This window comes from Corticium candelabrum, chromosome 18 (assembly GCF_963422355.1).
Source record: "Corticium candelabrum chromosome 18, ooCorCand1.1, whole genome shotgun sequence".
NCBI classification, from domain to species: Eukaryota; Metazoa; Porifera; class Homoscleromorpha; order Homosclerophorida; family Plakinidae; genus Corticium; species Corticium candelabrum.
Window position 1 is genome coordinate 3,330,353 of NC_085102.1, and position 27,111 is coordinate 3,357,463.

Sequence of the window (27,111 nt, forward strand, 5' to 3'; positions counted from 1 at the left end):
ATGGAGGATCTAGACATTGAACTTCTCATTGAAGCTGTTCGGCGTGTCTCATGCATCTGGGAGATTAGCTCTAAGAGCTACAAAGACCAGAAACTGCGTGAGAACGCCTGGAAAAAGGTTGCGACAGAAGTCAGCGCAAATGTAGAGGACTGCGCAAGAAAGTGGAAATCTCTCAGAGATGAGTACGTGAGGGAACTCCGTAAAGTAAAACAGAAAGTGTCAGAGGCGGAGGGTCCACCACAGTCTTGTTCGTGGCCTTTCTTCACTCTGATGAGTTTTTCAAATCATCTGTGATGCATAAATCGTATGTCTAGCCCTTGACATGAAAATATCTGTAGATGTATCTATTCAGTTTGGTTGTTGCAGGACGTGGAGCAACATTCCATCTACTGCTTGCCCCAGAGATGAGACTGATGCATATGACAGAACTCCATCAAATCATGAAGTCACTCTCGAGCTCGAAAACAGTGAGAGGTAAACTGACTCCTGAATAATTTTCTAAACAGTATTGAGAGTATTTAATGGTAATAGTAATACTTGACTTATTATGAACAATATGTGGACTCGCGGTTGTACACATGGTTGTAATCATACTTGTACTTTGTTTAATATATGATTATTTATCAATACTTCTTTCATGCATGCAGCTATGCAGTGGAAGATGAGGTATTTCATGACGAACGAAGTCCATCTCCTCCACCACCAGTCCTTCACAAGTCTCTAACATCTAGTCCACCTTCAGCATCTTCTTCTGCTTCAGAACCACCAGCAGGAAAGAATTCTTCAAGGCAAACAAGAAAGAGACAGAGACAAACGGCGGCAGGTGGACTAGATCCATTGGACATCGCAATGATCGAGAGTCTGAATAAGGTGAAGGCCAAGTGTGCGAAGAGTCATGAAGAAGATGAATCGGGCTTGTTTGGGGTGCAAGTAGGTGCCACACTCAGATGCCCGTCACAGCATCAACAAACAGTTGCTAAGTTAAAAATCCAGCATTTCTGATCGATGTTGAATTTGGTGGTACAGCTGTCTGAAACATATCAGTAGCAAACCACAAACGCGGCTTTTTTAAAAGCCACAAATCCCGGCTTTTCTAAACGCCACAAAACCATTTCAGAGAGAGCAAATTCGAATGGCTATGTGTGTTCCCATGCATACTAATTGTGTGTTTCCTGATACAAAGTTTAAACAAACAAACAAAGAACACACAAATAACATATCACGTGACCGGACTGCACTACTATCCCTAGCGTTTCACACGCCCTGTAATAATAGGTTTGACTGTTTGTGAGATTTGGTTTTTCTAGAACCAGACATGCAGAACTCCAACTATAGACAACATTATAGGCACACAGCTATGCTAGCTAATATTCGTCTTGGGACTGTATAGTATACAAGCATGAAACAAAAGGAACTACCTACTATGTATTTCCTATCGTTTTCTGTTGTCTTAGACAGACAGGTAAACAGACAGACACACAGTCAAACAGACAGAAACAGAGACAAAAACACACCGACCAGAGTCGGTTTATGTAGCAACTAGGTTGTCTGCAGGTTCCACTCTCTCTCTGAGACATTAGTGGCTTTTAATAATGCCGGTTTTCGAATAGGATGGACCTCACTGGCCACGATGAATGTGGTCATATTGCCATGACACTTCTCCTTCAGAAGTGAGGAAGTAATCTCTGAAAACCTTTCTGACTTCTGCAGCAGACCGTCCATATATGTTTCCACCTAGCTGGCTAATCTTTGCAAGCCCATTATTACAGTTGGCTTCTAATCTCCATGCTCCATCCAAGGTGTTTCCAGCTCCATCCTCACCATCAACAAATCCTTGTGGACAATAAATTGACGACTCTGTTGTCTGTAGATAGTTATGGAGATCTATTGTTGCTCTTCTGAACTGGATTAAATTCTCTGGTGTTGCGATAATTAGCCGTCAGAAAATTCTCCATCTTGCAGGTAGAATCCCAAAGCTGTTCTCGATGATCCGTCTGGCTCTACTCAGCCTGTAGTTGAAAATTGCTTCAAGATCACTCAGATTTTCCCTTGATATGGCCTTAGCATGTTGTTTTGTAGCACAAAAACCTCTTACCCAATAAAAGCAAAAGGAGCTTTGGTTGGAGTTCCTGGCAATGCTGCTGGTGGTGAAATAGACAATAGATTAGATTCCAGTACTTGACCAAAGGTTGAGTTGGAGAGCACCCCACCATCACTGTGCCAACCAGCATCTCCAATGTAAACAACAATAAACCTATAGTTTGCATCACACACTGCTAACAGAACAATCGAGTGGAATCCCTTATAATTGAAGTAAGTAGAGCCTGACCTAGAAGGAGCTTGCATTACTACGTGTTTGCCGTCAATTGCTCCAAGGCAATTTGGAAAATTCTACTTCTGGTAAAACTGATTACTGATGACTTTCCAGTCATCACCAGTAGATGGTGCTTTTACATACTCTGTGCACAAAGCATTCCATATAGCAGAACAAGTCTCCTGTAAAATGCTGCAAACATTAGATGGTGCAATGCGGAAATTGTAGGTGAGCGAAGTCTGGGAGTTACCCGTAGCCAGATAGCGCAACGTGAGAGCCAGCATTTCACCAGGAGATACCTCTGGCCGCCGAGGACAATGGTACATACGTCGCTTCAAGATGGGTCCAACTCTGGATAGCAGCTGGTCGAACATGGTGTTTGACATGCGCAGGTAGTGGAAATGGCTTTCCGTGCCACTGAGCCGCATCTCTTGCAAGAGATTGTGATACTCGCGCTGATCTGTTATCTTCTGCAAAATCTCTCGAACCCAGAAGCGTTTCTTGATCTTATTCGCCTTCTTGCGACGACGTCGATAAAGTAGACACAGCAGACACAACTCCTGGTACAGTTCGTCCATCGTCGTCGTGAGAATAGCCCGACTGTGGCAGCGCGCTAAACTGATTGCACAACGTGACCGAAGAACGCGCTACGTATTGTAAATTGACCACGCATTGGAACGCGACACTACGCGACACCACGCGACGCGACGATCAGCTGCGCTTTTATATTGTGAATGTAGCTTACCTCTTTTACATTACACATCATCATTTCAGTATGATAAAGCCAGTGTTGAAAAGTCGTGGACACAGAAAGTGCGCATAACCATCACTTATTTGAGTCGTTCACTACGCTATCCAGCAACGGAAAAGTCAAAGAAGACCGCATCAAAAAATAATTGAGAAGCCTATCCACCTATTATTTTTAGCTAGGTAAGTGTAGTTAGGGTCGACTACCCGATTGACCGGAGAATGGAATTTCCTGCGGCTTCGCTACCTAATGATTTGCTTGCACTCCACGGTACTTTCTCCACAGGTTATTCTAACTAACTACCTAACTTGTATTGCTCGCTTTTTATCATGAAATGCTAAAATTGATCAACGTCGTTTGCACTAAATTGATCTTCTAGACTCTATTGTCATCCATATGAAATTTACTTTGCAATTGACCATCGCAGCGAGCCATGAAAACATCTTGGCACGGACTGCAACAGTGTTTCCACTCCTTTATACGCATACTGATGGCACTCAGTCCAGCAGATGGTTTGTAACCTAAAATTTATAATATTTACTTAGTTAGATGTATACAGACTGCGGGCTAGAAAAGTAGAAAATGGTCGTGCCTTTGCATGTGAGAAATGGGTGTGCTTTTCGGCCTAATTCTTAGCCCCAAACATGGCGACCACGCTACGCCGCTAATCCATCCATCTATCCATTCATTCGCTGCTTGTGCTCCATGATTACAATGAGGGTACAGGAATTCAGGACAGGCCAAATATACAGTCTACACTGTTCGAGATCTGTCTCGACAAAAACTCTGGTGATCATAAAGACATCATTGTTTGAAAGTCCTATGACAAAACTGACTTGGAATCCTCGAGGCGGAAGAATAACGACTTTGGTGATTAAGCAAAGCTTCCTTTTCAAATTCCTGGAATGAACAGCCAGGATTGTTACAGTACAGAAGACTCTTGGTTTTTACGAGTCGTTGTTCACGCCGTCGTTTTCTGTAATCTCTGATGCTCTTAATTCTCTTTGTTTTCTGATTTCTTGCTGAAATGCTCTGCACTACGTTTGGTGATGGATACACTCGCGCTCGCGCGCGCGCGCGCGCGCACACACACACACACACACACACACACACACACACACACACACACACAAACACACACAAACACACACTTAATTGATTAATGTACAACAATTGCGAAAATTTTGTTTAACTTTGTTTTCATTTTCAGGAAATTTTGCTTCCAACGGATATCCAAATTCCTATTCCAAACAACAATTGCAGAGCTGGCTAATGTGTGGCTCTTTCAATCATCAACTTTGCATACAATTTACTGAATTTGAAACTGAAGATGGATACGACTTTGTGACGGTAGCTGATCAGCAAGGCAGCATTTTGCAATCACACAGTGGCGTCCAAATTCCGTCTAAAATTAAAGCAAATTCTAATCGTTTGGTCAACTTTTCGTCAAACGGATCTGTAAACAAGAAAGGATTCAATGCAACTTTTTGTAATTTCGATACCATTGCTTCCGTTTCATTTAATTGAAACATTTTGTGTATAAATCTATAGGTAACACGTGTCATGCTTTGAATTCTCCTAGCAACGGATATTTGAATACCTTCAATACTGACGCAGGTGTTTATGTGACTGTAACGTGCCTTCCCGGCTACGTGTTGGCAGGAGCGCCTATCTTATCATGTAAAGAATCAGGAGTCTGGTCACATTCAATTGGTCAATGCCAAAAAGGTCAGTAACTTCGATAATTAATAAAACGTTGTGATGAAGACGTCATTTTGTAGTAGGAATTCCTTGTCCTTCTCCTCCTACTGTACTTAATGGCTATTTTACTAGCCATGACTACCGCCAAGGACATGAGATTACTCTCGTTTGCAACAAAGGTTATTATGTTCCCGGGGGAAGGAACAGGTTCTCTTGCTCTTCTGCAGGTGTTTGGAAAGATCGAAGCAGAATGTCTTGCTTCGGTAAGCCCAAAACTTAACAACAATATACCTTTTCGCATGCAGTCTCCCGTACAGTAATGATATGTTCTAACCTTTCACAAACATTATCGCGGAGTAACACGCCATGAATTTCTCAACGAAGATGTGCACCTACAACGGCGACGAATCCATGCGGTGGAATACAGTAACAATGTTCGAAACTGTGCAATGCATGTACGTTGACCAGGCGCTTTTCCTTCGGCGTCTAGAGCGGGAATTGCTTCAGAGAGAGCATGCGTCAACTGTTTATCATGGTTGATAATCATCTTCGACTTAATTATTTGATGACATAGAATGATGAAACTATTTTTTCCGTATGCGCGGTGTCGACAGCTTTCTAAAGGAATGACGTAGGCCCTAATCCAACCCCAGACGCAGTGTGGATTGCAGCCCGGATGCGCTTCTATCACCAGTACGTCCGGTCCGGTACCGCCTTCCTAGGCAGGAGTAATTTGTATTCATATTCTTCAGCGCGTGTCATAATAATAATATTAGGTAGAAACAGAGTTTTAGATCGGACTTTGGCGTTGTTTTAGCATTTGAACTTGTCGATATTGGCATAGTAGACCGCTGGCAAGCGTTAGTAAGAGACTACAGCTACGTTAGCGAGCGTAGCAGTAAAATGGCATATCAGAAATGGCACTTGCAGTGCATCATACGCTTTTGAACGCGTACTCAGGTTCTCAGTTGAAGCTGCAATACGTCATATGCGTCTACTGCAATACATTGGACCGCTGCCTACGTACTGCTCGCTAATTAGCGAAGATCCCACGCGACAGTCGTTTCCTGTAATCTACTACACCGACAAAGTACACTTGTAACTGACACAAATCATGTCCCTAGGGACATGAGTAACGCTGACGGCAAAGGGCGGTACCAGAACAGACATAGTGGAAGCGCATCCGGGGCTGCAAACCAATGTGCCTGGGGGAGGCTAGATCCAATCATGTGCGGCCTTTTCAATAAAGAAAACATAACCCGGATATTGCATCGGCTTGCGGAAGCATGCTATGGCTTCTGTGCATAGACTTGAGCAAATTTTCTTTACTATTTCATAAACATGGAACGTGTTGTAGGTGCAAGAAAGTGGACGTTAACAGTTCTTGTTGATTTTATAGTAGAATGTAGGGTGTAAGAAAGCAGCTATCGAAAGAAAGTGCGCTAACTTTACTGTCAGTGGATGCATATAATATCAATGGTTAGAGAGATAAAACTTTCGTTTCTTTGAGTTCTTTCTCCTAATTTCTAGAGATTTTATTGTAATATGGGCGCCTTGACTAATTGGATAACTGGGGCTAAATGTCAATATACGGGAGATTCCAAGATTGTCAGATATACTATGATTTGTGTGGTGGCTCTCTGTAATGCTCAATTTCTTAGCTGTAAGTTGTGGCCAACCGCTGCTACGTAATGGAACTGTTCTTGCTGATTCTTTTGATTTTCAAGACAGCGTCGCGTATGTATGTGACCCCGGTTATAAGTTGCGAGGATCGATGTTTTCAACGTGTTTGGCTACTGGAACATGGAGTGGTCGTACTCCTAAATGCCAAGGTTTATTGTCTGGGTGTTGGTTCTATCATTGTATGGTATTTCTAGTTGAACTTTAATTTTTGCAGCTGTAAAAGTACGAATTTCACCAGAAGCACAAAACCTTGTAACTACTTTCCGAAATACATTCTATGAAAAGTTTGCGACATTTACTGAAGAAGCAAGACCTCTCCCAGGTATTGAAGATAGAACACGTCCCATTGACACTGTTTTAGCTCTGGAGCTGATTTTTGCTTTGGATACATCATCAAGTGTAGGAAAAACACAGTTTCGTTTGGAGAAAGCCTTTGTAAAGAACATGGCAATGTCTTTTGTGATGAATCAAGAGTCAACTCACATGGGAGCTGTTGCATTTGGTAGCAAAGTGCACGTCCTTTCTGAATTGACGTCATCAAAATTAAATTTTGTCACAGCAGTAGCTCAATTCGATTACAGGGGAGGAATGACAAACACAACAGCAGCTTTGTTAAGAGTTAGAGATATGTTTATTACAAGTAAAAACGATAACAGCAGACTAAAGCGAGTACTTATATTGATCACTGACGGCAAATCAAATGCGAATAAACGAAGACCTGAAGAAGTGGCTCGAGAGTTGGCTCGACATTCTGTAGAAACGTTTGTATTTGGTATAGCAAAAGTTGCCAAACCAGAGCTTAATGACATTGCTTCACCTCCTTCCGACACTCACGTTTTCTATGTATCACACTTTTCCGTATTTAAAGAATTTTCCGAAGCTGTCACCTCAAGTATAAATGCATTGTAACATTTAATTACTTAAGTTATAAATGCTTATGTGTTGTTAGAAAAATTGGAAAATCTTTGTGGAGTAGCTGGAGCACCAGGATTTCATCTACGAGTAGTAGGTGGGGTGTCTTCTATTTACGGAGCTTGGCCATGGCTTGCTTCTATCTATGTTAGAACATCCCCGTATACTGACAACTTTACTTTGGTATGTGGAGGTTCTCTGATAAATGAACGGTGGGTAATTAGTGCTGCCCATTGCATTTGGCATCGGTCCAATCTAAGTCTAATTATAAAGCTGGGAGACTACGTTCCTAACAAGGACGATCCTTATGAACAGACATTCGAAGTGGAATCAATGAAATTTGGAGGAAACTCGACGCAAACGTATAATTATTCTATAAGCGATAATGACATTGTTCTTATCAAGTTAAGCCGTAATGTCACTTACACGAAATACGTGAGACCGATATGCTTGCTAGAGCAAAGGCACCGCGATACTTCATTGATTTTGCCTAGTAAATCCGCTACTGTTGTCGGATGGGGATTATATAAAGAAAACAGCAAAGTGTATCCTAATACGCCAGTGGAAGCCACGATTCAATTTTTTGAACGGTCAAAGTGTAATGATCACTTTGGTGGAATAGTACTGACCAGGAATATGCTTTGTGCAAAAGGATACCAATCCGACGCTTGTCTCGGAGACAGTGGAGGTCCATTGATGTGTCAGTCTGAAGTTGATAATCGCTTTACTCTTTGTGGAATAGTCAGCTTCGGAAAGGAGTTAACTTGTCGCAAGGGAGTATATGGCGTATACACGAAAGTATTCAACTATGGCAGCGCAATAACTACCATTACTTCTTAAAGTGTTGCAATTGCCGTATCTTTTGATTTTGTGATTTATGATTCAGTGAAACTAAAAATGTACGTATTTGAGTTTAGCATTTTTGTTGTTTGTTGTAGGCAAAAATGCATTGGCAACGCATTTGGCTAGGTGCCTCAATTTAACGTAATCAGTCTACCAAACAACCGAGAGTCAAGTTCACGAGATGTCCCGGATAATCTGAGCATCTGTAGGGCGTATCGATAGCTTGCATGACAACCTCGAAACATCCGCGCACAGTCTAGTAAGTCTTTGACCTCAGCTCGTCTTACAGGGCAGTAGTGACAACTGATCTATTCTCGGTTTTTTTGCTTACTTTTCAACCTTAGAGAGATCTAGATACGCTTGCAGGAAGCCGAGCAAAACGGTCAAATATGACGCTCGTCTGCCAGTAGCGTCGACTGTTTGTATTTCGCCCAGCCAATAGAGCGGAGCGAATCCAATTTACTTGGTTCCTAGATGTGCCTGCACTATTGCTTTCTTCAGAACTTCTTGTCAAGGTGAAGTCTTCTCTTGTCTGGAGGTGCAGGAGGAGGTTAAAGTGACGATGATCATGGTGGTTTCCGGTCATTTTGACTCGCGATGTAGCCGTACAAGGTGAGTGCTATTGGCATTTCTTGTAAAGCATGTGCAAGACTGTCGCTAGCACATACATTCTGATGAGGAATCAGTTACGTTGGGGCTTGCTGGGTATGAGTTTTCGCGGGCTAATAGTACGGACTTTGTTGTGAATTGTCAAAGTAAGGGACATTCGTTTGCTCCTTAAATTTTGCCCAACTTAGTTTCGTCTCTTTATCTGCATTAACGCAGAGAAGAAGAGTTGCTTCGGTCGCGCGTGCACTTCCCTAAGCCGTCATGTCCTGACAGCACCATGCAAACTACCGCGGTATCACGGGTATCGATCAGGACTCATGACAGATGGCAACCAGATTTGGGCGTGACTTGTGGTGTTAGGGCGGTGCGGCTACGCGCCATCTACATGTTGCATGTGTTTTCGCGAATTAGCGGACAATCGTTCGGACAATATGTGTAGCATACGTGTAGAGGCTCTAACTTGAAGATGTTTAGCCGTGTCATGTGTACACTGCAGTAATCCACGTAATACACATGGTGACTTGAAAGCAGTACTTAGATGTACACTATTGTGGTATACATTGTGTAACACAATGGTAATTACGTAAAGTGTATTGCTACGTTTCTTGAAAATATTAACTTTTAATTAACTAAAGTTGTGTAGAACGATGGTTCAAGATGTCTGAAAAAATTATATGGCTCATTCCTACTAGCAGTGTTCTCAGATCTCTTTGTGTATGTAGGTGAAACCACAATGGTCAAGAAGTATGGCGTGGAATCTCTGCTAAAACTCCCACAACGCAAACAGACTGCAGTAGCACAACGCGAACAGACTGTAGTAGTACAACGCAAACAGACTGCAGTAGCACAACGCGAACAGACTGTAGTAGTACAACGCAAACAGACTGCAGTAGCACAACGCAAACAGACTGCGGTTGCACAACGCAAACAGACTGCAGTAGCACAACGCAAACAGACTGTGGTAGTACAACGCAAACAGACTGCGGTTGCACAACGCAAACAGACTGCAGTAGCACAACGCAAACAGACTGCGGTTGCACGACGCAAACAGACAGATAGTTCATTGCCTAGATCAATCGCGTACATATGAGGATTCGTCGAATTTCGAGATGGTGCGAACGAACCGATCTACTTAGAATTAGTACCGCCGATATTATACTTTGACATCGTGTTGAAATAATAGAAAAGATGTATTGACAAATTGCTACAAAAATTCCAGACTAGAGTTCGCGCTCTCTCTGGTCTGGAAATTCGAGGCTACTTTAGTACTAGCAACTTTGCATGTTTACTTCAATAACAAGAGTTCAACAAATCCGTTTATATTATTGTCTAGATAGGGCGAGGCGTTTCAAGAAACTCCGTTGCGACGTGTTAACTACGAACGCGAGGCGCCATCTACGGGTACCGTACAACTAGAAATTAGACTTTATGCTTTTATGTACGGGATAGTCATTCTTGATGTCACGTGATGTTTAGATCGCAGCTCGTACAACCGCCATGATGTTTGACTCATCAGGAAATGAATATGAGCCTGATGATCTCTACGACTACTGCGACTCTGACATTGACCGAAGTTATATGGATAGCTCAACATATCAGTCAGACCCAGACATTGAGGTTACCGGTAGTCTGCTGGAGAAGAAACCAGAAGTACATGTAACAATATCTCGCAACAAGGATGTGGTCAGTTCTCTCTCTCAGCAGGCGGCTAATGTAATCGGAGCTAGATTACCTTTTGAGGCAGTAGAACAGTGTGCTCGGCGATTAGGCAAGAAATTGGCCGATGAAGTCCAGCTGGCTGTCATGAAGGCGTCGTTTCCCGTCGACAAGGGCCTGATTAGACGTTACGCCTACCTATCACGGAAAAGTGGAGACGACAGATTCTCTAATATGGTTATCTCGCAACCAAAGCTGAGACGACACAGAAAGAAATTTGCTGTAGAAAATGCAATGCAGATTGGTGAGCGCTAAGAAAAGCACGACTACTGTATTGATGTGATACCACGTGACACATAAATTAACCATTTATGCTTTCAATAAGTTTCTAATTTTTCTAATTTGAGTTAGAATGTTTAGATTGAAATCAATCAAAATCTGGTTTACAAAAAATTTATAAGCAGTTTTGCTGTGGAAACAACGCTAGACAATACTATTATAATAATTATTGATCTGACAGCAATGTAAAGGCGCAGTTGTACTACAAATAAACCAGTTAACCTGTTGTAATGATGAGTTTAGTAAATTACCACTGTACTTTGACTGAAAAAATTTAAATGCAAATTAAAGTTTATTTGACATCGATTGTATTTCAGATGTGATTCATTCGCTTATCTCTCATTGGTAACAAGATACCAGAGTTAAGAACAAATCCACTTATTGAACTCAATATTATTTTATGCAAATTTGACATATGCCTTATTTTCTGACTTTACAAAGCAAAGGAATTTATTAGAAGTACACAGGCATTGTCTATTTAGCCACACAGCTAATATACTATTTATCAATCCACGTATGCTTTGATCTAACGTATTAGCCATTGACCATGTGGTGAAAGCCAAAATTTGGACTATTGCTCCAGCACATGCACCCTGGACCTGCCAGACTATCTCCGTCGTCTTTGTATGCTCTAGATAGTACAAGAAAAGCTCAATAGCAACAAAACTGGCCAATGTTTAGTTAATGGGTTTGATCAGTACCAGAGACAAATAACCTCTTCCATTTGGAAAATGCGTGTATGGATAAAGACTATTGTATTAGAAAAATACTTACATACACAAGTACTGAGGTAGTCTTTCGCAAAGTTCCTAAAGCGTTTGCGATAGGCGAGGAGGGCAAAGCTCGAGTCGGCTCAAATCAAGTGTCAGTCTCTCTCCCTCTCCCTCTCCCTCTCCCTCTCCCTCTCCCTCTCCCTCTCCCTCTCCCTCTCCCTCTCCCTCTCCCTCTCCCTCTCCCTCTCCCTCTCCCTTTCCCTCTCCCTCTCCCTCTCTCTCTCTCTATTTATATATATATATATATATATATATATATATATATATATATATAGGGAGTCCAGACGGAGGCAATGGGGCACGGGCTCCCTGTTTGGAGCCTATTTTGAGTTTAGTTCTAAAAACTTGAATATTTGATAGCTGAGAGTCCCAAACAGAAGTCTGTTATTCAATTATTCAAGTGTCTATGGATGTCGTTTTCTTAAATGTTTATTTATTATAACGCCTTATTAAGTTTATAGCAAACTGTTGGTCTACAGTCTAATATCAATTAAGCTTTATGAAGAACACGGTCACATCTCAAGTTTGTGTCCCTCGTTTAGTAAATCCTACGTCCGCCCTCTGCTGGGTCTTGTACCAGAGACACGAAATGCGTAAAATTGTACAATCTGAAATTCGAACGGACGGGTGTAGAAACATGATTTGTTTAAAAAATATTTTAAAAATTACCTATAACTGATGAAAAGATTTAAGGAATAGCTTGCATGCAGTTTTTACTTTTGTCAAAATATATCTGTGTAAAAGTGCAAAGAGACATGGACAAAGCAGAACCTGCCCATAGAATGTTTTATAGTGAGTAAGACTTGCGCGATATCAGACCCACTTTCTCGTCCTAGATTATACCAAATACATACTGTGGCAGGAGCTGAAACAAGCATGCCAGCAACTAGGATGCAGTGGTTTCCCAGAGAACGACTGATGGGCCTTCATTTCTGGCAAAAATACACCACGGTATACTACACTGCTGTAGCCTTACGGCAACGAACATTTTAAAAAGCTTGTTGCCTTTGCCACTGCGTCACAACAGAGCATAATATAAGAATATAGACAGTGATGCATGGATCAGCGCCGAGGCGTATCCCTTAGTTAGTATTTTGGTAGGCTTAATTTGATTGCGGCTTGTACTCGCCATGTCACAGTACCGTCAGTGACCTTTGTGGATTTAATTCTTTGGGAACAGTAGCGTCACCTACTGTTTTGCCACACTCTTGTGGTACTGACGCTGCAGGTCCCCCACTGCTTATTGGTCAGAAACTTGAATTACTAGAATGGTTTTCCGCTTATATCTCACCTGGGCCCCATGCATATCCGAGGGTCGTTTCAGTATCCGCCATCCGGGACGCGCTCAGTAGCATGCAGCTTTGGCCAGAGATAACTGTGTAAAGCGCATAATATATTGTCTCTTTAATTATAATTAAGTGTAGGCAAAATGCTAATCTAACCGTTTATTTATAGGGTTTTGTTTGACTGGGGAAATAAGAAAGAACAGAAAAAATGAGAAAAAGGTAGTTGCTGCAGTCTATTTTGACCGCCAACGGGTTACCTCGATGTTGTGCTCAGAACATTCTGACTCTCATTGGTGTGAGCACGTTGTCGCTCTTATATTTCACCGTATGAATAATCCAGAAAAGGTCAAGTATCGTCTACCAGTGTCTGACTCTGTTCAACTTCTTTCTGAAAGCGAGCAGAAGCAATTCATCAACATACTGCTTGCTCATTATCCTTTGGAACTGTTGCGTTTTGCACAAGAAACTTTAGACGAGCTGCTGAATATGAAGGACAGCAACAAAGTTAGCAAGAAATTCGACATTTTACAAACCACGTTCGTTGTCAACGTCCAAGATCCAACTGCAGGTGGATCAGTGGATTCTGAAGGATTATGGCATGTGGATGACAAGGGCATTCGTCAAATTTCACAACAATGTTTTCGCAGTGATTCGGTTCTCTGCGGTTTTCGCAAGTCTGAGTCTTGGGATAGAATTCTGGAAAGATCAGTGGATGAGAGTGAGTTATCAATATCTTCAGTGTTTGGTAGGCATATTCCTATACATTTGTTATGCAAAGTAGTTTGTTTGTTTGCTGCCGCCCTGTTTGCATGTTCAACCACTTGAGGCAAAGAATTTAATGGCTTGTTAGTTCAACAAGACTAGTATTGTTGTAAATAGGTAATAAATAGAATCCTGAAAACGTGTACTACATATATGCTGTTGTTAAGGCGATTACCTAACACTACACGCTATCACATGCCTACAAGAAGGTACTAAATTACCTATAGCGCGCACGTAAACTACAGTTGATTACCTCGTATTCGCAACTGTAGTCACATTATAGACGCGGAAATTACATACATACACTTTTGAAAAGCCTATAAATTGCTCTTTCGAATGATACAATTTTCGTAGCTATTGATTATTGTTTCGATACTTTCATGTCGACTTCCTGTGTACGCTATTCTAATTTAGTCAACGAGGTCTTCATTATCGGGAAGATATGCCTGCTGGTGCGCCGCATCGTCGTCTGGAGAGATAATAAGACATATAGAATATCGGAAAACGGTTTGAATGATTGTTCTAGAGGTTTTTCTGTAACCAAAACGTATGGGTACATAGCCGTAGGAACAGAAAACATGCCTTTACTATGGGCATAACTCAAATTTTTCCCAACGGCTAACGGCCAAACTTGCAAAACAGTTATTGAAACTATTACTGAAAGATATTGCGAAAGACGAAACGTTTAGATATCTAAATGATTTACTTACTGCGTGGCGCGTCATCACTGTCTTCACAAACGGAAGATCTCACTCGTTCTAAGTCGCATCGTCGTCAAATGATACTTCCGAAGCAAAGCACGCGTAAGAAGTGTCTTAATGCGTTGTTTTTGCCTCCAAAGTTTGGGCGAAATCACCCTCGTCCCCCGAAGAACAAAGTACAGCCAGAGAGCCATGCACCGTGTCGGCAAAAATTGTGACGAAGCCGCATGCACCGCTAAAATTTCGTTCGCATGTATAGCCACGCTCAAAGGGTGTGTCTAATGGCTAAAAATATTTTGATTGTCTAACGAAGCCCAGAAAGCTGGATATTCAACGTCAAAGTCAGGTGAGCGGTAGTTGCGCGCATACTTGACAACGTGTGGCGTCAATAGAAAATGCGATATTTGAATATTGCTACAACATAGACAGATGAAAGTAGGCAGCCTTACGTAGGCTGTTAGTAGTCAGGGTGACGACTTAGAAAGGTTAACTCATTCATCTCGTTCTAATTTATTATAAAATATATCTCTGAAGAATTCTCTTATAGAATTTCGTTCAGAGTTATTTAATTCGTTCAGTTATATCCCATTTTTAGATCGATTATATGTCGTTGAAAACAATTAAAATTCAAAGAACCGCATATATGCAAAAATATCTCGCGTTTTTCGACGTCCGGCTCTAAACGGCACGTACCGTCCGATGTCAGGAACAACCAGTCTAAATTCGGTAGAGATCTGATGGGCCGTTTCAGAGAAATTTGTGCACGAGTGCATGTGGGTTCGATCCAGATAGACGTCACAGCACGGGGTCTAGCTCACGTTCCCAATGACGCACTTTTGCTCTAGACGCACAAAGAAACTCGCCCGTGCATGTTTCTAGGTACTGTGCAGTTTTTGGGAAGACGAGACGTTGCTTGCGTTGCGAGGAATCGAACAGGGCAGGTCTTCACGGGCAAACGCAGAGTGACGTAATTATGAAGGACCCAGATATACGCAAAAATAGCTTACTTTTGTGGACGTCTCTCGCAATAAACGACACGCTCCGCTCGTACCGTCCGACGTCAGGAATGGGCTGTTTAAATTGGGTGGAGTTTCGATAAGCTGTTACAGAGATATTGGCGCGATCGGAGGCGGGTTCCATCGACAGGAAATCGCGTTATTGCGGGAAAAGTCCAGAAGAAGACGACAGCTTCACTTTCTACCTCTAAGGATGCGGCGTGCGCGAGCAAAATCTCGTGGAGCCGTGACTTGCCTTTATGGAGACACGCGAGTACATCGACATACATACACACACGCGCGCTCGCACGCGTACACACACACACACACACACACACACACACACACACACACACACACCAACACAAACACACTCACACATTTGACGGTACGATGTAATAATTTGATATTAAGACTAGACGAGTTCGCGGGCTTGAGAGTATAGTTTGCCTGCAGTAGCCATTCCTTGTAATAACGTTGGGTTCAGTTCTAAAGAAGTACTAGACGTCTCAGGAACGGTAAATGGTGTCAGGAGTGAACAATCTTCGATTCTGATTGCAATTTGGTCGCCGAATATATGCCCGCCAAAATATCCAGAATGAATTTTTCTGAGCATGCTACAACGCCGCAGTTTGGACAGATTTTTATGCCGCCGAATTTACTCAATCTAGAAGATCTATCTCACCAAGGAGAGAAATGCTCTCCATTCGCTGAGATTGGAATATCTACGAGATCGCGTTTAAGCTCTCGGAGGAGAAAAATGAACTGAGAGTCGCAGCCTTATTGTACGTTATCGGCCACGACGCGCTCAATATGTATGATACATTCGAGTGGGGAGACAAGCCGAAGTACAAGCACCACGTCAACGAAGTCTTGAAGAAATCTCAGGAAATTTTGAGGGATAATGTTTTAAAGAGGATTAAAGATGTCGGAGAAATCGTACATGAATACGTCACTGCTGTGCTGAAACTTGCGGGAGAATGCAATTTTGGCGGGTTGAAGGAAAGTCACATCCGGGATATACTGGTGAGTGGTACTCGCGATGATAGTGCAAGACAGAAGCTACTGGGTAAGAAAGGTCTTACTCTACGAGGAATCCAGCTTACTCCTCCAGCTTATTGACCATATTCAAACACCATTCGGCTGATATCGTTTGAAGAGAATGTCATTCGTTATCAGCTCAGCGCCAGAAGGTTAGCAGCAGAGGATACAGGAAGGTGTAGAAGGTCTTAAAAGTTAGGAGGTTATTGCAGTTGAATTTCTATTGATTGGAAGAAGCAACACAAAGGAGGAAGCTACCTACGACCGTACAAAAACCTGAGAGAATTTGTCAAGTTAGCAGTAGAGCGGAACCTCATGTTGTCCTTGGAAAGACTAAACTTAGATTGACTAAAGTATCGTACGTAGGACACAAGATCACATCGAAGCGTCTTAATGCACACCCTGATATAGCGAAGACAATTAGGGAAATGCTAACGCCAACACATGCGAAAGCTCTTTGGAGAATCCTAGCTATGGTCAACTACCATGCAAAGTTTCTCCCGCAACTCTCAGAAAGATGGGAAGTTCTATGTCAACTAGATTTTAAGGATACAGAATGGTGGTGACTGGAGCTGCATGAGAGAGCATGGAGTGATATCAAACGATTTGTGCCGAATGCCCCAATCCTTGCTTTTTATGATCCGCACAAGGAATTGACTCTCCAATGTGCTGCATTACAACATCGCTTAGGAGCTACAGTTAGCCAGACAGGAAAACCAATATCCTTTGCATCAAGAGCATTAGCACAGTCTGAGAGACAATACACTCAAATAGAGAAAGAACTGCTAGCAATTGTATTTGCTTGTGACCATTTTGATCAAATCATCAATGCAAAGCTATGTAACGTGGAAACAGATTGTAAACCGTTGGAAGTCTTAGCTCAAAAGAATCTCATGGACATTCAAAAGCGCTTCCAAATGATGATGCTATGCCTACAGCGTTATGATCTACAGATAGCAATTCAAAAGAGGAAGTGAGATGTATTTAGCTGACATATTTTCACGATCCTACATACCAGAAACAGAGGACCCTTTACAACAAAGTGAGTTTTTCAGCATTTGGAGGATGTAAACGCCATGGAAGATTGGTGAGTGGATGACGTCAAGCTCACTCATATCAAACATGCAACCACCCAGGATAGAGAGCTTATGACAGTTGCTGAACTTACCAGAAATGGCTGGCACTCGAGTCTGAAAGAGGTCCCAGGCGGTGCTAAACCATATTATCATTCTCGGCATGAACTCTCGATACAAGATGGACTTATTTTCAAGGTGACAGAGTGTTGATGCCAACATCAATGAGAAGTAATATGAAGAATCAGATCCCCAGCTAACACACTGGAATGGAAGGTTGTCTAAGAAGGGGTAGAGAAAATGCGTACCTACCTGAAATGAATGGTGATGTGACAGATCTGATAGCACACTGCCCTGTCTGTGCCACATTCAGACCAGAACAGCCACGGGAACCTTTACAACCTCATGAAATTCCAAATCGTCCCTATTAGAAAGTTGGCATTGATCTGTTTGAGCTGAATAACATGAACTATGTCATCACAGTTGACTATTATTCAATTTTCTTTGAAGTGGATCGACTGAAAGGGACATTGGCTTTTACAGTAATCCACAAACTGAAGTGTCAGTTTGCTAGGAATGCCATACCTGACTTTGACAATGAGCCACAGTTCTCGTCAACAGAATTTCCAAAATTTGTGAAAGACTGGACGTCCATCATGCGACATCAGCACTCCGATAGCCCAGTCCAATAGGAAAGTTGAAAACTCGGTAAAACCTTGCAAAGCAATTATGAAGAAGGTAGCCCAATCACATTGTGACGTCTACCTAGCCATGCTTGAGGCTAGGAATACGCCAGCAGAAAAGGTGCAAGCATCACCAGCACAGCTTCTATTTGGGGAGTGAACAAAGACACAGCTACCGACATCGCCTGCCGTTTTGAAACCAGCTACAATACCACCTGAACAAGTAGCAACACGACTGCAGAGCAGCAAGAAAAGCACAAGACGAGCAGTACAACTAGAAATCGAAAGCCTTACCACTGCTACAGCCAGGAGAATTAATTAGAATGAAGAGACCTGGACATAACATGTCTTCTCCTGCTACATGTCCAAAATCAGTTGGTCCTAGGTCATACCTAGGGAGTCTGGAGGTAGAAAATATCGAGACAACTATGGAAGTACCTCGGAAATTGACCAGAAGATCACCAACCTAGTACTAGTAGACACAGAAGATGATGATACAACTGAACAGCCAGACACCATACCATCCCTACCAACAACACCTACCAAAGATGCAATTGGAATTGAGGAAGCAATGTATACAAAAACAACTCTAGAGTCGGCTGCTTAAGCCAGCGTGAGGACACCTTTCACAAGAGCCAGAAAGGTGAGACTTCCTGTTCGATTCAAACACTATCATATGTCCTAAGACTTTGGAAAACTTAGAAGGGAGAATGTGACGGTATGACGTAATAAGTTGATATTAAGACTAGACGAGTTCCCGGGCTTGAGTAGCCTCGGTATTCCAGACTGCTTTCTGCACGTGATGGGAGGAGGAGAGAGTGGGTGGAGAGAAGAGTCTGGGGACAGCTTTATTGTAAGTGACTTCGGAAGAGGCGCGTCTGCTCAAGTACAGAAACATCCGCTCCAATGAAGACCACAGTTCAAGAAAACGACCTATCAGCGCTGTACACAGTTGCTGACGTCAATCAGCACTTTGTAATTGTCTCTAAGCGACTCTCAGACGACTGTAAAAGCACCGTGGGGTTCAGCTAACCAAATGCGACGCCCTACTCGTTTTGCTCCTGATCAGATGCTAACTCATCGAATGCTTGTCAGACGTTACCTGGCGATAAAACCATTGCAGCGGCTGTTCTTACTACTTTGTCTTCTTTCTGTGTTGAAGCCTTGTAGACCCTTCAACTGCTTGCTAAGCAATTTTAGTACGGGTTCGCGATGCCTTTGCTTTTTCCTTACCGGATTCAGTAAAGTCACTCATTTTCTAACTTCTCCCGTTCGTTTGGAGGCGGCTAGCAGCAAACAGCTTCAGGCAACATCCTTCGAGCCATCTGGTGCTTTTTACTGTTCCTAATGAACGTGGGTATTATCGATTGACATGAACACTGCCTATTTCGGAAGTCAGTTACAATAGAACTGTCCCCAGGCTGCTTTCTTCTCTCCTCCCACTCTTCCCTCTCATCAAGCGCAGAAAGCAGTCTGGAATACCGAGGCTACGGCTTGAGTGTATAGTTTGCATGCAGTAGCCTTCCCTTGTCATAACGTTGAGTTCAGTTCTAAAGAAGTAATAAACGTCCCAGGAACGTTACAACGCACACATACACAGGCAAGCGCAGACAGCTCGCCTATATAAGTAAAGATTGTGTGCACGACCGTATACCGGAAGCCAGAGGTGTGGCAGTGGCATTAGGGATGCTGGCCTAATTTGCATTGACGTTAATTACTATTATAGCTCCTCGTTTCTTCCACTTGTAGCTCGTTTTCGCAATGACCTATTGTATATATAGTAGTCACTTTCACAGCCTCTCTTAACGCGCTCGCGAGAAGCGGAGAGGAGGCGGCGCGCGCACGCGAAATAGCGTCTGTTCAAATCCGGCAGATATTTGGGAACGGAAAAGGTGTGACTAACACATGCCGTCGTCTCTTTAGCACGCGTATTGCGTGCCTGCCTCGGGTGATCGCTAGCTATTATGTAACTCGACACGCTGTGAAGCTGAGACGTCATACGCTTTTATGCGCATTGTTCCGTAGAGTACATATCTAGCGGATCATGTAGTTCACTAGAAGGGGACAGAGACTGAGGAGATCGAAAATTAACTGTCATTCCCTCATACAAGGGTAAGAGCCTGAGATTCAGATGGCAAGCTAGCGCGGAATGCGAATGCCGTACGCGCCTTCAAATCAAGGTGACGTACGTTGTACATGTATTGGTGGTAACAGTTGACCCTACTCTATCGGTCCGTAGACCCTAGACCCAGGAAGTTTTTACGGCTAGCGCAGTTATATAAGACTCACAGGCTAAAATTTACGTGATTACGTGATGGCGATAAGTTGGTCATGATCCTCTAGACTAGATGACCAGACTCACCAGACGCAGCAGTTTATGAATCACGAGGTGAAACTTACATGATGCACTAGGAATCTCTGCACCAATACAACGTACGTCACCTTGACTATTTGACGCATTCCGTGCTAGCTTGCCATCTGAATCTCAAGATCTTACCCGTGTATGAGAGAATGACTGTTACTTTTCGATCTCCTCAGTCTCTGTGCCCTTCTAGTAAACTGCTACGGCCATATGGAACAACGCGCATGCAAATGTATGACGTCTCAGCGTGTCCAGTGAACTAATAGCTAGCGATCACCCGAGGCAGGCTCGTGCTACGCGTGCTAAAGAGACGACGTCAGGCGTTAGTCACTCCTTTTCCCTTCCCAATTATTTGCCGGATTTGAACACACCCTCTTTCGCGTCCGGGCACCGTCCCCTCTCCGCTCCTCGCGCTGACGTTAAGAGGGGCTGTGCAAGAGACAATGTATATAGTGACCATAGGCTGCTGATTGGGAGCAATAGTCCTCGTGGTCCTAGAGGCGTGAAAAACTATGGTAGAACAACGCCGGAGGTGACCGACGACCAATTGACCAACCGACCAACGACGAACGCTAGAGTTGGATTATTATTGCTGTTATTATTCTTAGCGTGGCATTGTACAACTGCACCTGTCAGTCTACTTTCTGTTCACGCTCAATGTAGACTTGCGAAGATCGCTATGACTTTTGTATATATCTTTCCTAATATAGCAAACCCAGATTTGTAAAACGGGCCTATATGCGACGCTGTAGGCATTTATTCTGCATATTAGCATGGTCTTTCGACAGCATATGCTAAATTGCCACAAGAGTGGATGCCGCCATTTATATAGGTGTTGCAATGACGTACTTTGCTATGTCAACAGCACAACACAGGATCTAAACTGCTAATTAGTTACAATAAACGTTTAGTGAGAAAACAGTAATTGCAGTCTAGCGGTTGTAGAACTAATGTGCTTCCTAGACAACAACTAGGTAGTAGCCAAAGGTATAGGTTTAGCACTTAATAATTTTCAGTGCTTTTGCATTCAATTTGTAGACTTCTGTCCGGCTATGTTTGTTTGTCGTAAAATTGCAGAAGTGTCTGCATTACTACTGACAGCTTTGTACAGATAATTACGCTTTCGAAGAAATCGAAAGGCCGCCTTACTCTCCTAGTAAGGAAGTCGATACCATACTACAGGTTATCACCGACTTGATAAGGAAAGGCGAAGAAAGCTCAATTGTAGCTCTTAATGCTATGACTGAAGAGTGGCTGGAAGCATTGGCAGAAGAAGCTATTGGAGAAAAAGAGATGCAAGAGTATTCCAGTCAGTCAATCAATGGAGACTGCAATATCATCGAACCGATACCTCAAGTCTATTCAAAATTACCTCAGCGGGCGAGAAACGTTACATTTCTTTCGGCAAACAAGTATTTGCGTTAACCAATATAACTTCGTGCTTGTTGCAAGTTAACTGTTTTGTTTGTAGTCCATTCTTTGTTCACGACAAGCTAGCAGTCAGTTGGAGAAGAGCAGCATTTGGATTGATTTTTGATGACGATTTGGTATCGTCGATTCGACAAAAGCTGTTGGATTTTGCTCAAAAGCTAGATAACATAGTTTCTCTGGCTTTCACTAACATTGAAAAGCAGAAGGAATCTTTGAGGAGACCAACACCGTACTACTTGAAACAGGCAGAAAGAGCATTGTGGAATAACGTTTCCGAATGGAACAGATTTCAGCACATAGCAGATCTGCTCAATCCAACTGTTTGCGAATCCTTTAAAACTATGTCCAAAGATGTCACTTCTGTAAGCAAATCTTCTCCTGTCTTAGCGTCTCTAGCTACCGGATTAGAAGTGCTCTACACGGCTGCTTACCTTGTTTTGTGTCAAATGGACAACGGAATGACGAAACCTGCTGCAATGCTGGCAAGAAGTTGCATTATAGAAGCTTTCAATCCTGTTTTATTTACCACTCATCACGAGAAAGGTTGTGACTCAGACAAAGAACTGGCTTGGCCATCAGCACAGGAGTTGTTTTCTACAGTTGTTCAGTGTCATGATAAGATTGCCGAGTCATTCTGGGGTGGAAGTTGTAAGAATGGTTTGATATATGTAATGAACGTTCTCGTTAGTGCTATTGACAACACTTCGTGGGCTTGGTCTGTAAGATATACATGGAATGTGGCACCTTGGATCAATAAGTCACTTGCTACAGGTCTAATGGGCAAGGAAATGGACTCGACAGTGAATATTGTGAGCTTAATCGGACCATCAGCTATGATTTTAGGATTGCTATGCATTGTTTTACCAATAGACGTTGGGAACATTTCATCAATCGAACAAGTGCGTTAATACAACGTTAATTGCAGCCATTAATAATAATAGAATTGTGAATAAAATTTGTTGGTAAAAGAGTAAGTAATTCATTCATACCATTTTTACCTTGTTTTAAGTTTAGACTGCTTTTTAATTGAACAAATAAATATCGATAAATTTTAAAATATTTATTCATAATGTATTTATTATTTTGTGTGTTAAAAATCCATGTTCTCTTGCAGGCTTCAATTACTACGAAAAAGAATAGAATCTTATCAGTGATATTTCAACGCATTAGTGAAATGAATGATGATTTTCTAAAGCAAATAAGTCTGTTGGCTCCGTTTCTGGAACAAAATATCTTACATCTTGACGCACCTTCTACTGCCCTGATGTTGCTTCACAGTGCAATCCTGTTGAATCCCGAGCTTGAAGGTAGCAGTAACGAGGAACAGCGACGATTGCTGTCCGCCATAATCGCAGCCCTGAGACAGCAGACGTTAGTCGTATACAGTCTCTTGACTGAAGCATCTTCTGTTGATTTCAGCTGTTATGAAACTCAGTGTGCTGCATCTACACTTATGGCTTTGGAAACTTATTTACAATCTGGAAAAGACCTCAGTCTTGTATTTCGCTGTATTACAGAACCAATATTAGAACTGTTACAAGAAAGGAATCCGACGAAGGTCAACGGTGACAAGAAAATGACTAAACAGAAGAAGACCCAGAAGCATTTACAGAAAAGTGTAAAAATTATGTTGAAGAAAGGCCTGCTCTGCCGTTATGTCACAGACGGAATTGGAATCGCAAATGTTTTATGTGGCGAGAATTCCCGCCACATCGGATATCCAGAGTATCGAGTGGGAACTGCACTATGTGTGACAACAATTCATTCATCCATTCATTACTACCACGAAAGTCGAATAGATGAGCGACTTGTGCTATTGAGATCGCCGATCGCAGATCTAGTGCAAAATTCATATGCTACGTCAAGACAACAGAAACCTAATACCGTATTACAGCCTGTTGTGATTCTGAGGCTAAAGAAACAGGAAGCAAGAGAATCTAGTCTAAAGTGGCAAACTGCAATAGATCTACTGTTATTTCTCCTGCGTGTAGACTTGTTCTTTGGAGAAGAGAGAACAGTCAGACGCTCTGCACTCAAGTATTTAAGACAGATATTATATGTATATGTAATAAGTAGATTTTCGCCTGCGTTCTTTTAGGCTGTTACAAACTGCCGTTCAAAGGGTTGGAGCAATTTCATTTTTAGAGAATTTATCTGTTGCAAAAGACTGGAGTAATATGATTACAGTTGAAGAACTATTCACTTATTTTCTGTCCCAAAAAGAATTTGGGAGATCGTTCTTATCTCAAAAAGAAGTATCTTACCAGTATATATATACAGTATATATTTTCTCCTCTTGAAAAATATGTTGTTATAGGGATGTGCTTCTGCGATTGCTACCCTCAAAGACATGTTTACTAGCTGCGCTGCTCGTCTCTCTGTGAGCTTCAGCTCTGGGTTATACGAAACAGCATGGTAAATATTGCATTTGCTTCTTGTTTACATTTCTTTTATATTTATTTCTATATTTTTCCTATTTCTATATTCTTTCTCTTTAGTGGTCTAAAAATAGTGGAGGATGTCATAGTTGAAGTACTGGCAGATGCTGCTAACTTGCAGCAGAAACTTTTCCACGAGTTTCTCTTTCTTTTGGTTCAACATGACACTAAAAAGGCTACTCTAACCCAGCGATTGCAAGTGGGTACAGCAGCACTAAAACGCTGGCAGCAGCACCTCAGCTCATCGGACAGTATTCTAGAGCTCAGCAACGTGTATCGGGGCTTACCAATCTCAGACCGTGATAACACGGTAATATTAGGATGCTTGCGTCTCGCGGCGCTGGCAGTTCGCGTTGACAAAGAAGCGTTACTTCCACATGACAAACATTTACGGGCAACGGAGTGCAATATAATGGAAGCAGTTACTCATCTTCTTTCTATACTATCGCAAGATTGGATTGACCCAGTTATTGCAAGTATTGTCCTTGTTGAGGTAACTATTCTTGTGAGGTGTGTGTGTGTGTGTGTGTGTGTGTGTGTGTGTGTGTGTGTGTGTGTGTGTGTGTGTTGTGCGCACGTGTGTGTGCTTCTTTGGTTGGTTATCAGAAAAACGTCTACAAGGTGGCCCTAAGAAACGCTGAAAAGACAATTAGCAAAGACCTAAATTGTCTGAACATTTCAGAAAGCTGTTGGTATGACTTAGCAAATAAATCAAGATCTGCCTTGAGAGTCCATTACCATGCCTGTCTGGAGTCTAGTCAAGAGTCATTTGTCAATGTTGATTTACAACTTGTTGTCTGCCCTGAATGGCACAGAGGTTTCAGACGCATTAGTGACTTGGAGAGATACAAATGGATTGCTGAATGAGAAAAACATATCTATGAGCAAAAAGGAGCCATTAAATGCCAGTCATATAAGAAGTAGTTTCGAAGCAAAGGAGGCTATGCAATACACAAATGCATCGATATTCATGTGAAAATTTCTTTATGTATTTGTCTTGGAAGCGATACAGGAGGAGGAGCAGGGGTGCGAGTGTGTGTGTGTGTGTGTGTGTGTGTGTGTGTGTGTGTGTGTGTGTGTGTGTGTCTGTGGGTTTGTGTCTGTGTGTGTGTGTGTGTGTGTGTGTGTGTGTGTGTGTGTGTGTCTGTGTGTGTCTGTGTGTGTCTGTGTGTGTCTGTGTGTCTGTGTGTGTGTGTCTGTGTGTGTGTCTGTGTGTGTATGTGTGTGTGTGTGTGTGTGTGTGTGTGTGTGTGTGTGTGTGTGTGTGTGTGTGTGTGTGTGTGTGTATGTAGTGTGTGTGTGTGTGCAATACTAATTTGATTATATGAATGAATATGTGAACTTTAATTGTTTAAGGTGTGTCGCACACTGCAATATCTTAGTGGAAAAAAAGTGCAAGGATTCTCTTCCTACATTCTGAAATTTTCCATTTCAACTAAATTGAGGCAGGTTTACACTGCTCACCAAATATTCATCAACAGTTCCAATGCTGAAAAAATGTTTTCCAAGCTCTCCACGGCAAGTCATGTAGCCAAAGAACTTGCTCAAAAGTTAAAAGTTTATTTTAAATTAGTAGGTTTTGATATTGAAATTGTTATATATTTTTAGATCAAAGACTTCAATTGCTGAATTTTTAGTTTATTGCAAACGAGTTGGTACTAAATCTGCAAATTCCAGGAAGAAAGCCAAATCCAATAGGAAACTTGTTCGACCACCTTACGTTTGTGATTTCATTTGTCTTCAGTTTCTCTGCCAAGTTTGTCCAGACGACGGATTTGACTTTGAGGCTCTAATAGATCTTGAAAATGAAAGTAAATCTCAGAGGTGCTATAGCCATCACGGCCAAAGATACCAAGAAGTTGTGAAGGAATTCAAAAGGCTGGAGAAACCTAAAACTGATAATAGCACCACACCATATGATGTGGATTTCTATAGCTTGAATTGATGGATTAGGTGTTTGTTTACAGTTTGTTAGTTAGATGGTTATTTAAGGTACTGTGTGTTAATCGTTTCTGCTATCTCATATGGTTTAGACTAAATGTTGATTTGCAGCTCAACTTATTGCTGCTATCGTTAATTGTGACCTAATATGCCATTTTACAATTTGGTTTCTAACATGTTATCAAGAGCCGCGTGTGTATGCGCATTTTCATATCTAGCTATATATAGTATATATATATACACACACATTCCTTACTTGTGCTTAACTATGCATCAATTCATCAGTAAAGCCTTCTTGGATTCGTGCAATTAGCTCTACTAGCACGTGCTTTGTCTTATGCCGGTCTTTTGAGTCTTTTCTGTCAGTTGGAGGATTTGCTAGTTGTCGTGTGCCTTCTGTATTTGCTGTTTTCTATCTTCATCGTCAACTTACGGTCACCAACTACCTCCATATACTGTTCTTGCATATTTGACTTTGCAATCATTGTTTTATGTTGCCAGCTGTATAGCCCACTATGACTTAGCTAGTTATCTAGGCATATAGATTATATATATATATATATATATATATATCTTGTTTTCTTTGTCAGTCCTGGAGCTATTGACGATATTGGCTTCACACCTGATATTTGGTATTTGGAAGACGGGGCTATCGTGGTCCTTGTTTGGTGGTTTCTTCTCTCTTGCATCGCTTGTTGGTTACAGGTTCGGCTCGTAGTTTGCAACTCAATTTGAAGAAATGCAAAGTTTTCTGGCCTTCTGGTTATTCTTTGTTTCCCGAGTTCCCGGATGGGGTGCAAAGAGAGCTGTCTGAATGTGC

At 42.1% G+C, this 27,111-nt stretch overlaps 4 protein-coding genes and 1 pseudogene across 4 annotated transcripts; 4 read left to right on the forward strand and 1 right to left on the reverse strand.

Moving 5' to 3' along the window:
• LOC134193676 (uncharacterized) lies at window positions 1-1,002 on the forward strand. Its single transcript, XM_062662516.1, has 3 exons — window positions 1-290; window positions 367-474; window positions 648-1,002. Exons 1-3 carry the CDS (start codon window positions 1-3, stop codon window positions 1,000-1,002), a joined length of 753 nt encoding a protein of 250 aa, XP_062518500.1.
• Window positions 1,003-2,091: 1,089 nt separating this feature from the next.
• LOC134193678 (putative nuclease HARBI1) lies at window positions 2,092-2,742 on the reverse strand (annotated as a pseudogene).
• Window positions 2,743-4,334: 1,592 nt separating this feature from the next.
• Window positions 4,335-8,198, forward strand: LOC134193679 (complement factor B-like). Its single transcript, XM_062662517.1, has 5 exons — window positions 4,335-4,551; window positions 4,614-4,790; window positions 6,425-6,595; window positions 6,661-7,338; window positions 7,396-8,198. The coding sequence occupies exons 1-5, from the start codon at window positions 4,335-4,337 to the stop codon at window positions 8,196-8,198; spliced, it is 2,046 nt and encodes a 681-aa protein (XP_062518501.1).
• A 2,109-nt stretch (window positions 8,199-10,307) lies between these two features.
• Window positions 10,308-13,373, forward strand: LOC134193680 (zinc finger SWIM domain-containing protein 8 homolog). Its single transcript, XM_062662518.1, has 3 exons — window positions 10,308-10,770; window positions 13,034-13,209; window positions 13,260-13,373. The coding sequence occupies exons 1-3, from the start codon at window positions 10,308-10,310 to the stop codon at window positions 13,371-13,373; spliced, it is 753 nt and encodes a 250-aa protein (XP_062518502.1).
• A 10,822-nt stretch (window positions 13,374-24,195) lies between these two features.
• On the forward strand, window positions 24,196-26,396 carry LOC134194291 (uncharacterized). Its single transcript, XM_062663216.1, has 4 exons — window positions 24,196-24,327; window positions 24,411-24,843; window positions 25,707-25,900; window positions 25,959-26,396. The coding sequence occupies exons 1-4, from the start codon at window positions 24,263-24,265 to the stop codon at window positions 26,293-26,295; spliced, it is 1,029 nt and encodes a 342-aa protein (XP_062519200.1). The 5' UTR covers window positions 24,196-24,262; the 3' UTR covers window positions 26,296-26,396.
• Window positions 26,397-27,111: the final 715 nt, after the last annotated feature.

What these genes read in the sequence shown, in the direction of transcription:
- LOC134193680 (XM_062662518.1), top strand. Translation starts at nt 10,308, where the DNA reads ATGATGTTTGACTCATCAGGAAATGAATATGAGCCTGATGATCTCTAC. An exon ending in AGAAAATGCAATGCAGATTG is followed by an intron (nt 10,771 to 13,033) that starts GTGAGCGCTAAG and finishes GTTTATTTATAG; the next exon opens with GGTTTTGTTTGACTGGGGAA. An exon ending in GTATGAATAATCCAGAAAAG is followed by an intron (nt 13,210 to 13,259) that starts GTCAAGTATCGT and finishes TCTTTCTGAAAG; the next exon opens with CGAGCAGAAGCAATTCATCA.
- LOC134193676 (XM_062662516.1), top strand. Translation starts at nt 1, where the DNA reads ATGGAGGATCTAGACATTGAACTTCTCATTGAAGCTGTTCGGCGTGTC. An exon ending in ATGAGTTTTTCAAATCATCT is followed by an intron (nt 291 to 366) that starts GTGATGCATAAA and finishes TGGTTGTTGCAG; the next exon opens with GACGTGGAGCAACATTCCAT. An exon ending in GAGCTCGAAAACAGTGAGAG is followed by an intron (nt 475 to 647) that starts GTAAACTGACTC and finishes TCATGCATGCAG; the next exon opens with CTATGCAGTGGAAGATGAGG.
- LOC134193679 (XM_062662517.1), top strand. Translation starts at nt 4,335, where the DNA reads ATGTGTGGCTCTTTCAATCATCAACTTTGCATACAATTTACTGAATTT. An exon ending in AGGATTCAATGCAACTTTTT is followed by an intron (nt 4,552 to 4,613) that starts GTAATTTCGATA and finishes ATAAATCTATAG; the next exon opens with GTAACACGTGTCATGCTTTG. An exon ending in TCGTACTCCTAAATGCCAAG is followed by an intron (nt 6,596 to 6,660) that starts GTTTATTGTCTG and finishes TAATTTTTGCAG; the next exon opens with CTGTAAAAGTACGAATTTCA.
- LOC134194291 (XM_062663216.1), top strand. Translation starts at nt 24,263, where the DNA reads ATGTTTACTAGCTGCGCTGCTCGTCTCTCTGTGAGCTTCAGCTCTGGG. An exon ending in GGGTTATACGAAACAGCATG is followed by an intron (nt 24,328 to 24,410) that starts GTAAATATTGCA and finishes CTTTCTCTTTAG; the next exon opens with TGGTCTAAAAATAGTGGAGG. An exon ending in CAAGTATTGTCCTTGTTGAG is followed by an intron (nt 24,844 to 25,706) that starts GTAACTATTCTT and finishes TAATTGTTTAAG; the next exon opens with GTGTGTCGCACACTGCAATA.